At 41.2% G+C, this 10951-nt stretch overlaps 2 protein-coding genes across 2 annotated transcripts in view; both read left to right on the top strand.

Moving 5' to 3' along the window:
- Positions 1–1025: 1025 nt before the first annotated feature.
- On the top strand, positions 1026–6954 carry tbl2 (transducin beta like 2). Its single transcript, XM_080866376.1, has 7 exons — positions 1026–1238; positions 3332–3453; positions 3706–3890; positions 4172–4323; positions 4739–4865; positions 5206–5358; positions 5497–6954. Exons 1-7 carry the CDS (start codon positions 1112–1114, stop codon positions 5954–5956), a joined length of 1326 nt encoding a protein of 441 aa, XP_080722502.1. The 5' UTR covers positions 1026–1111; the 3' UTR covers positions 5957–6954.
- An 866-nt stretch (positions 6955–7820) lies between these two features.
- The window catches only part of mybbp1a (MYB binding protein (P160) 1a), a 27188-nt gene continuing 24057 nt past the window's right edge, over positions 7821–10951 (top strand). The window contains exons 1-2 of the mRNA XM_080866864.1: positions 7821–8046; positions 8631–8726. Of these exons, the coding sequence (XP_080722990.1) occupies positions 7870–8046; positions 8631–8726 (273 nt within the window). The 5' untranslated portion in view covers positions 7821–7869. The remainder of the gene's footprint in view (positions 8047–8630; positions 8727–10951) is intronic.

Here is a 10951-nt window from a genome sequence, read left to right as displayed (position 1 = left end):
TGTTTTACTGGGCACTGTGTCTACGAGTTAGTCCCAATAAATTTAAGTGATTTAATTTCAAGAAAGCTGGAGTTGAAATCAGATTCAATATAACGTTAGACTAGATATAAGTCCAAACTTCTTTTTCTTCTCAGAAAATAATCACACTGCGTTTTAAAGCATATTTGGAAGTATTACCACTTGCCACGGAACAGTAAATGGCTACTTTCCTGAAGAATACATGCTTTTACTTTAAATATTTCAGGTATACTTGATGCAAATATCTAAATCACATTTATTTAGGCTTGTAGACATGGTCAAAATGAAGTTCAACTCAGCATGGGGATGGGTAATTTAAGAAACTTTGAAAGGTGAAAATGCCTGACAACTTTGAACTGATCCAAAAACTCATTTAATTACTTGTTACAAACACAGGAATGCAGAGGAGCATCTCTGAATGCACAGCATGTTAAACCTTGAAGTAGGTGAGCTAAAGCAGCAGACACCCCACAATCAGTGCCACTCCTGTCAGCTCAGAAAAGGACACAGAGGATACTCTTCACGCGGGATCGCAGAAAACGGACAGTAAAAAACTGGAAAAAAATTTGCCTGGTCTGGTGAGTCTTGATTTTTACAGAAATACTCAGATGGTAGGATATAAATTTTGGTGTAAACATCGTGGAAGCATGGCTCCAACCTTTTTCCTGAAAAGTTTTCAAACATTCCACACACGCCAGTCCGCTAGGTGGCATTAGAGACGATTTGTGCTGCATTCATGACTACACGCAGAACAGGAAATGTGAAAATTGTGGCAGTTACGATAGGTAACGCCATTAAAACTAAGAAAAAAACGAAAACGAATAATCTAAGAGATTAAGTTGTCTTTTAACGTCATGTTAAAATCATGCAAGCCAAACTGGATGGAAACGGAATGTTTATACATTTAAAATAAACTATATGTTTCACGGAAATGTTTGGGGACGGGGGATTCTCGTATTTACTATTTGCAGTCGTAAACTGAACGCAGCCTTAGATGAAGCGTGCTATTAGGACGCATGCGCGGTGCCCCAGTCGTGCGGGGTTAGTTTAGGAGACGTTAGCGTTGCAAAATACGTGGCAGAAGGGTGTCAACATGGAGATAGCTGCTCTGGCCGCGTTAACTTTGTTACTGGGTGCACTGGTTATTCTGGTTGCGTTAGCGGTGGGCAGACGGAAAGAAGAAATAAGAGAGGAAACGGAGCAGGCAGCGGAGTTTGCCGGTAAGAGCCACTCAGGCTAACGTAACTCTAGCTAGCTGGAGAAGGGGGAGACTGTGGAGAAGGCGGCAAGTCAGTCATACTGCATTCATTCATTCATTCATTCATTCATTCATTCATTCATTCATTCACTCACTCACTTACTCAGTAATCGATTCATTCAACAAAAGAGCTCCGTGCCAACGATATTAACACGAACTCAGAGCTAGAAGTACAAGCTACGGTAACTTTTGAGTGGCTGTCACTGTCACATTAACAGACCAATGGGTGCACTGCTTTCTGTCGAGTCACTGCCTGTTTTTTAACGCTTCATTGATGACAAAGGTTCAAATCGGTATCTGTAGCACGTAACATTAGTTAATGACAACACTCCTGTACATGTAAATGGTAAATGGCTTGTATTTGTATAGCGCTTTACTTAGTCCCTAAGGACCCCAAAGCGCTTTACAGCGTAAAGTAGAATAGCTCACTGTATAAAGATAGTACTTAAAAGTTATAAAACAGAGGAAGGTTAGCACATTCATCTGATGTTGAGTCTGTTTAACTATGTTTGAAGAAGAATTTACATTAAATTAAATTTTGGACTAATAAAGACGTAGTTAGACTATTATTTTTTCTCCAGGTAATAGGATTTATAATTGAATAATAATACAGTAATAATCCTGGGCATAATTTTTATAACCTTGGAGTTAATCACTTTAATAGTAACTTATTATAGTTTTGTGTTGTCTAAATAGGTTTTGTTTGTGTTTCATTTTGAATTTTGTTTTTCTTTTGAGGATAGTTTGAGTTATTTTGGATGTTTTAGTTTAGATTTTTATCCATCACATCCATCCATTTTCTTCCACTTATCCCAGACAGGTTGCCACTCTGTTGCTGGGTTAATTTAGAGACCGACAACTGCCCATACTCACATTTACACCTATGGCCAATTAAGAGTCACCAGTTAACCTAATGTGTATGTCTTTATACTAAAGGAGGAAGTTAAGTAATTCGTTTTTAAAAAAAAATTATTTTGGTTACTTTTTCATTTTCTTAGTTTTCAATCGTATAGCTTATTTCCACAATTTTCTTGGCTTTTAATTTAATTTTAGTTCACTATAATAATCATGCTGAGAGTGTTTTTCCACATTCTGTTAACATTGCATGCAGTGAATAGAAAACCTCCCAGAGCTAATTCCCTGATTTCCAGAGTTTTTTTTTTTTTTTTTTTTTGGGGGGGGGGGGGGTTGTCATGATACCAAGGATTGGAAAATTACACATCAATTATCTTTTAGCTGTTTGTTAATGCTTCATAACACCCAGATCATGTTCAGAAATAGCATAACCAATGGTTTATTCTAAAATGAAATGTGTGGAAATAAAACTTTTTTTTATGTTCTTAGCCTTTTCCTTATGACTGGGCTTTGACATACATGCTAATGTGCAGGCTTGTTGAAGAAGATCCATAAACAAGAGCTTTCCATCAATGATTTTTCCCCAGAGATAACGGATTCATAGCAGCTCACAAGAGTACATTGTTATTGTTAGACTGCTTATTAAAGTTAGATACACTTATATTGTTAGTAAAATTACAGAAGACCAACCACACAAACCACACAACTTAATTAAATAATGATAATAGAAAAACTTATAATAAAAAGTAAAGAAATAAAATGGAAACCTAAAAAACAAAATGAGTACGTGTATTTTGTTTATATTTATGTTAGAAATTGTGCAAAATTACAAATTCTATATGATATGTTATTATCTATATAATGCTAAACATATAGCATTATAAATGGACTGGTTCTGTTTTGTAAGTGCTTTGTACTACAAGAGTTATTAACACAAGCACTTTTTTCCTGTGCCTAACTACTTACTACCTAATATTTATGCTCTATGAGCCCATTGGAGAGCAACTTGGGGTTCACTATCTTCCCCAAGGATACTTTGGCATGCAGACTGAGGCAGCCAGTGATCAAAGCAGCAAAGCTCCAATTAGTAGAACTGCTTATTCTCCTGATATACAGCCATCTGAGTAATAGTTTGTATATATCCTTTTAAAATAGTCTTAGTGGGCATCAATGGTCATGTTTTTCCTGTGTGTCTTCCAGCTGAAGCCAGTGCTGTGAAGGGTTCCCAATCCAAGAAGCAGAAGCAGGAGAAGCAGCGTGGCCGCAAGGATAAACCTACACAACACACTTTCAGCCATCCGCTGCTGGCAGCCTCTCTGAAGGTAAACTGAAACAATCATCAAACACACACATTGTAAAAGCCTCAGAGGACAAGGAAGAGTTTTCATAAGAGACCGGAGTTTGGTTTGTTTTAAGTCACTGTAGGTTATGCGAGTTAAAAGCCTTGCTTTTGTTTTGGTCTAGATGCCGCTCAGCTCAGTGAGCTGTTCTGAAATAATTTAACAAGGTTTCACTTGCACCCTCTCCATAGCCATTTTTCAGCATGTGTGTACTTGTTTCCATGTGCCTTTTAGGGCCACAGTGGAAATGTGACGTGCCTCGATTTTAGCAGTAACGGGAAGTACCTGGCGTCCTGTGCTGACGACCGCACTGTTCGGATCTGGAGCACCAAGGACTTCCTGGACCGCGAGCACAAGTGTCTGAGAGCCAATGTGGAGCTGGATCACGCTACGCTGGTCCGGTTTAGCCCTGACTCCAGGTCTTTAACTACACTTACTGACATAAAGCATTTCTTCTCTTTCCTAAGGAAAGTGAATTGTACACAAGAGCTAGTGTAAGTTTAACATAAACCAGGTCAAAGAGGTTTAGAAAAGACTTGTGAAGTAACTTGTTTGATGATCTGAAACATGTAAGCATGTAAAATATGAAGAAAAGTAATCAGTAAGTGGACCAATACCTTTTCAAAGTATTATACACAACCAGAGTTATGGTGAGGTAATCTTCAGAAAATCTTCACTGATTTTCTCCTTTTCTCTACAGGGCGTTTATCACCTGGTTGGCCAACGGAGACTGCATACGAATCTTCAAAATGACAAAGAAGGATGACGGCTCCATGAGCTTCAAAGCTGCTCCCGAGGACTTCCCACAGAAGCACAAGGCCACCATCCTCAACATTGGCATCGCAGAGACAGGTACAGAATGCCGAAATAACTTAAAAGTTTTTACTTATAGTATCGGCTAGTAACGCAGTTAACACAGCTGGGTTTGTTTTTATCACCAGCTGGGTTTTTGAAAGTGTGTGAAACCATTTGTGGTTTAGTATTTAACAATCAGTAAATTCATTTCAATGTTTCTTTTATTCATCTGCTCCATCTCTCTGATTATTTGTCCAGTCTTTGGGTTAGTCAGCCTCTTGACAGCCTAACTGTTTTAAGAAAAAAATCGACCCACCAACAAGCAACAAAAGTTGACTCTAGTTTCACATGAGAAGAAAGCTGTCAAAAAAGGGAATATCTGTTAAAACCTTATTTATTGATTTATTGATTTATTGATTTTTCAGTATTTGTCACCAGTTTATGGGGCTGATATTGTGTTTCTCACCCACAGGCAAGTTTATCATGAGTGCCTCCACCGACACCTGTATCAACATCTGGGACCTGAAAGGAGAGGTGCTGGCCTCTATCAACACGAACCAGATAACCAATTCTTATGCTGCCATCTCCCCGTGTGGCAGGTCAGTCCCACTCCTTATTTACTGCACAGCTTACACTTGAAAGCTTAGAAATGATATACATCTACTCTGTAAGTTTATTGTTTTACTGTTTCATGACATTAAAACAGAAAAAGTGTCTATAAGCGATGTTTTACAGTAAGAGCTGTAGGTTCTTCTGCTTTAAACTGTTGTTGAGAAAAGTAAAGGTCTGAAAAGTAATTTTCCCACATGTAAGATGATTTCTTCATATTGTTTTTACTTTTAAATTCCATTCAGTAAAATAAAAATCGAAATAAAAATAAGTGTTTGAATTGCGTGTCACTCTTTGGGAGCTCTGATCCTGCTTCATCTATTCGCTCAGGTTTGTCGCGTCCTGCGGCTTCACTCCTGATGTGAAGGTGTGGGAGGTTTGCTTCGGCAAAGGAGGAGACTTCAGAGAGGTGGTGCGAGCCTTTGACCTGAAGGGCCACTCTGCTGGAGTCCACGCATTTGCCTTTTCCAACGACTCTCGCAGGTAATACGCTGCAATATTTGAGATGGAAAATAAATGGTTGTTTATAAGCTGAGACAACATAAAATGGCATATAAACGTTAAGGTGAGAGTAAAGAAGCCTGCTGTGTTAAGCAGTAATACTTTCTTTTCATTTTTCAGGATGGTGAGCGTCTCCAAAGACGGCACGTGGAAGCTATGGAACACGGACGTGGAGTACAAAAAGCAGCAGGATCCCTACCTCCTGAAAACCGTTCCCTGCAGCTCGTCTGAAGGCAGCCGGGTGGCCTTGTCTCCAGACGGCCGGGTGGTGGCCGTCAGCGATGGCTGCAACGTGGCCATGTACGATGCTGCCAGCGGAAAGCTGGAGGAGGAGATGCACGGCGTCCACAGCATGGAGATCACGGACCTTAGGTTTGACATTAACGGACGCTTCTTGGTGTGCAGTGGCGACAAGGCTATCCGAGTGTTTCACAATGCTCCGGGCTACCGGGCTGCCATCAAAGACATGCAGGACATGCTGAGGAAGGCTCAGAACGAGGCCATGAAGCAGAGACTGCAGCAGCAGATCAAAGAGGCTCAGAGTGCCCTGGACGCTGTGCTCGCTGCCCCCTCCAACTAAACAGAAATAACAGGAAATCACACTCTGAATGTGACAGTGTCAGACTCTGCTAATCATTTGTTTGCATAGTCACCTCTGCCTCTTAATGATCTGGACTGTGAAGATGAGATTTGCATGCAGTTTAATAAAAGGTATCTTTTTATGGAAGTGCTTCGTTTGATTTGAGACATTTGGACTTCTGAGTGTGATGTGCTGTGATTGTGTTTGATTTGTCATAGTTTGTGAAATTGGTCTCATAGTTCTTCAGAGTCACTATGTGGAAAAAGGAACAGATTAACAGTCCCTTTAACATCTAATGGCCACTGTCGGTTTGGGTGCTTCATTTCCAAGTCCAGGTGTTGTCTGTGCTGACTCACTGTGAAACTTTGAACACAAACTAATGTTAATGTCCACCTTTGCTTTTCCTACTGTGGTAGGTCAAAATTTCTGCTGTGAAAAAAGTTAAAAGTGTAATATTTTCCCAGAGGGTGGCGCTGCAGTAAAATTCCTTTTCTGCTTATTACAGCCAAAGTAAATCTTTGGAAATCTCCTCTTTGAAATCCTTAAAGCTTTATCTAATGGCATTGCTATTGAGAGTTAAAAATTAGGCCTCAGTTGACACCTGTGCACTCTCACATGGGTGTACAATTCAGTGCAAATACCATAAGAGGATTTGACTTCAGAGCAGAACGTAAATTGTGAGGTGCCTTTTAAGTACAACTAACTGAAAGAAGTGTGAGCAAGATGTCCGGCATCTTGAAAACACAGGTGAAACCACCTCTTCGGATCTGTCAGAGTGATAAAAATAACCTTCAAAGTCACTGAAACTGGGGAAGCAAAACTAGCTTATTCCTCAGTCCATCCTAGCAGCCCACTGAAGGTGTATTTGATCCTCACAAACAGAGTTGTAGCGGGGAAGTCTGGAGCGTCCTATAATCCCCAGAAAGTTAAAGCATATCAAAATAATCCTCAGGATTTGCAGAATTTGTAACTTGTTTTGAATAAAGGCATATATTTGATTACAGTGTGCTTGTGTATGAGGATTTGGGTATAAAATAAGGCCTTAAGTATCTTAATTCAATTGTGCAGTCTGGATTAATTTTTGTAGCTTTAATAGAAGACATTCTGAATCTCTGTGCCCTTTTTGGTATTTTTTTAAGACTGTCAGAATGAATATTTTGTAAAACAACACCAAAAAAATAAATAATATTCCCTTAAACAACATTAATCAGTTATTTTCCAGTCTTTCAGACCAAGACATGGGCCTGTTATATTAATCAGAAAAACGGGGTGATCCAGTGTAATGCGTGGCTTGAGTAGTTTATATAAAAAATTATAAGTCATTTATAGGGTGGAGAACAGATTCAGAATACTTTATTGATCCCAGAGGGAAATTGTTTTGTTACTCACACTGAAAATATAAATATGAAAGATTGAAAATATAAAGTGAATTTTTTATATTCAAACAAAGGCACACAAAGTGCAATGTTAAATTAAAATAAAATGTTCCAATTCTAGTGAAAATGTAATGGATGGACAAATCAAGGAAAATCAAATGAAAAAAGTCACCATTTATTTTAACCATTTGGATGAAATAAATCTTAAAACAAGGCTCATGGTAACAAAAACATGTTTTATGATATTAATTAAATGTAATTCAATAAATAAATGCATTGATACATTTTTATTATTATTATTATTTGAATATGTGGCTATATATGCTCATTTTCTAACAACTCTTTTAACTATATTATATTATATTATATTATATTATATTATATTATATATTCCCTTCTGTGACTCGCTCAATAAAGTTTTTTCTTCTTAAAAAAAAAAACATGGCTGGTGAGTTGACCCGGATGTAGTTTCCGTGAGTGAGGCACGTGTTCCCCCTGCAGCAGCATGAGTTGAGGTGGTGGTGGCATTTGGAACAGATGTCTGTAGAGATGGTGGAGCTCTCAGTGAAGGCGGCGGAACCGCTCCGGCCCGCCGGTAACCTGCAGCAGAACCGGGTCTTCCTCGACTTCTTCTGGGACCTGGCCAAACCGGATCAAGAGGTCCGACTGAAGGCGGTGGAAAACCTGATACAGTACCTAAAAACCAACAACAAGGTGAGGCAGACTGCGATCGGTGTCACTGAGAGACGGAGCGTGGTCCCGCTGCACATGTACTCCTCAGAAGTTTTCCACTAGTAGTTTTAGAAGTAGTAGTTGTACACATAGTGTCGTATGGAGAGGTGGAGATGTTTTCATATGTAACTGATTATATGACTGGATATCATACAGGATGTCATTGGCACACTGAAGTATTTCAAGTATCAAGAATTTAAATACTCATATAACAGTTTCAGGCCTATATTATTAACATAAGGCACTATTACCGTAACTACCTACTTTATCAAAACTTGTTAAAATACCTTGTATACAGTATAAGAATCAAAACATTAAATAAAATTACTTAAAAATATAGTAAACCTTTTCTTACCGTACTGCAAGCAGAAATACTGTAAAGCACAGTAAAGTATTTTACTGTCAAGGGTCAAGGATGAAGCATAAAGAGTGCACTTATAAAAATGTCTGAGGTTTAGTATGTAGTATTTCTTGTATAAGTATATTCCAGCATATATATGATTCCACACAGTGTTAAAGTGTCTGTAGTTTCAAAGTTTTAAATCATCTTTCTTCATGTTTTGCAGGAGGATGAGTTGGAATACACCTTTAAAAGGCTGGTGGATGGACTGGCTCACACACGGGAGACTGCGAGACCTGGGTTCAGCCTCGCTCTGGGGCAGGTGAGTGGAGTTTATCCCCATCTATCTTTGTCTGCAGCCCTGCCTCTGCGCACACATCCACAGCTTCAGCCACATCTCTTTGTTTCAGGGTTGGGGGTAATAAACACAGTGCAGGAGTTCAACACTACTTTTAATAACAAAAATCCTCTTTATTTATCTTCATAAGTGATAAAAATTCCTGGATGTGGCTTTTATGTGCTAAGAGATGGTTGTGAGACCTGCTATGATGTATAGTTTGGAGACTTTGACTGACAAAACAATAGGAAGCTGAGTTGGAGGTGGCAGAACCAAAGATCAGAATCAGAATCAGAATCGTGTTTATTGGCCAAGTATATGTGCAGACACATACAGGGAATTTGGTTTCGGTAGATGGTGGCTCTCAAGCACAGCAATGTAAATCTCACACACACACCCACACACACACAAGTGTCTATATATACACATTACACATACATACACAAAGCTGTGTAAACCAACTATAAATAACGAATCTAAACTTATATACATAAAATACAGAAATGAATGAGGTGGAATGAATACTACAAAATGTACATAAGGTGCAGCTGCAGTCTGGCAGTGGGAGCAGTGTGACAGGTCAACTGTTAAGAAGGGAGATGGCGAGGGGAAAGAAACTGTTCCTGTGTCGGGTGGTCCTGGTCTGCAGGCTTCTGTACCGTCTGCCAGAGGGCAGCAGATCAAAAAGTCTGTGTGCAGGGTGTGAGGGGTCTGCGATGATTTTCCCTGCCCGTTTCCTGGTTCTTGAGAGGTACAGATCCTGGATGGAGGGCAGGGGGGTGCCGATGATCCTTTCTGCTGCCCGTACAGTCTGCTGCAGTCTGCTCCTGTCCTGTTTAGTGGCTGCTCCATACCAGACTGTGATGGAGGAGCACAGGACAGACTCAATGACCGCAGTGTAGAACTGGATCAGCAGCTCCTGTGGAAGACTGTACTTCCCCAGTTGTCTCAGGAAGTACATCCTCTGCTGGGTCTTTTTGAGGATGGAGTTGATGTTGGTCTCCCACTTCAGGTCCTGGGAGATGGTTGTACCCAGGAACTTGAAGATCTTCACAGTTGACACAGGGCTGTCTGATATGGTGAGGGGGAGCAGAGTTGAGGGATGTCTCCTGAAGTCCACTGTCATCTCTACAGTCTTAAGAGTGTTCAGCTCCAGATTGTGCTGACTGCACCAGAGTACCAGCCGCTCAACTTCCTGCCGGTATGCAGACTCATCACCATCTTGAATGAGGCCAATGACAGTGGTGTCATCTGCAAACTTTAGGAGTTTGACAGCCGAGTTCTTGGAGGTGCAGTCGTTAGTGTAGAGGGAGAACAGTAGTGGTGAGAGGACACATCCTTGAGGGGCACCAATACTGAGGGACCGGGTTTCAGAGGTGATCTCCCCCAGCCTCACTTGTTGCTTTCTGTCTGTCAGGAAGCTGGTGATCCACTGACAGGTAGCTGGTGACACGCTGAGCTGGGAGAGTTTGGAGGAAAGAAGTTCAGGCACAATGGTGTTAAAAGCCGAACTAAAGTCCACAAACAGGACCCTGGCATAAGTTCCCGGGCGGTCAAGGTGTTGCAGGATGTAATGCAGCCCCATGTTCACTGCATCATCCACCGACCTGTTTGCCCGGTAGGCAAACTGCAGAGGGTCCAGCTGGTGGCCTGTAATGTCTTTCAGATGGGCTAACACCAGTCGTTCGAAGGATTTCATGACCACAGACGTCAAGGCGACAGGTCTGTAGTCATTCAGTCCTGTGATGGTGGGTTTCTTGGGAACAGGGATGATGGTGGAGCGTTTGAAGCAGGAGGGAACTTCACACAGCTCCAGGGATCTGTTGAAGATGCGAGTAAAGATGGGAGCCAGCTGTTCAGCACAGGTTTTGAGGCAGGAGGGAGAGACGCCGTCTGGTCCGGGGGCTTTCCTGGGCTTCTGTTTCTGGAATAGTCGGCTCACATCCTGAGTGTGTATTCTGAGTTTCCTGGAGGAGGAAAGGGGGGTGAAAGGTGTGGTGGAGGTCGTTGAGTCTGGATTGGAGAGGGTGGTGGTGGTGGTTGAGTCTGGATTGGGGAGGGTGGGGGTGGTAGTTGAGTCTTGATTGGGGAGGGGCAGGGTGAAGGGGGGAGAGGTGGAAGGTGTGTTGGGGGTCAATGTCTGAAGCAATGTCCCTGGGGAGGGGAGGGTGGGGGGTGGGAGTCTGTCCGTCTCAAACCTGCAATAGAAA

Source organism: Rhamphochromis sp. 'chilingali' (assembly GCF_963969265.1).
Source record: "Rhamphochromis sp. 'chilingali' genome assembly, chromosome: 19".
In the NCBI taxonomy this organism is placed as follows: Eukaryota; Metazoa; Chordata; class Actinopteri; order Cichliformes; family Cichlidae; genus Rhamphochromis; species Rhamphochromis sp. 'chilingali'.
This window is presented reverse-complemented; position numbering and strand designations above follow the sequence as displayed.

Excerpts from the sequence above, each read along its gene's own strand:
- tbl2 (XM_080866376.1), top strand. The coding sequence starts at position 1,112 with ATGGAGATAGCTGCTCTGGCCGCGTTAACTTTGTTACTGGGTGCACTG. Across the intron at positions 4,866-5,205 it reads GCCATCTCCCCGTGTGGCAG|GTTTGTCGCGTCCTGCGGCT; the intron begins GTCAGTCCCACT and ends CTATTCGCTCAG. Across the intron at positions 5,359-5,496 it reads TTTTCCAACGACTCTCGCAG|GATGGTGAGCGTCTCCAAAG; the intron begins GTAATACGCTGC and ends TTCATTTTTCAG.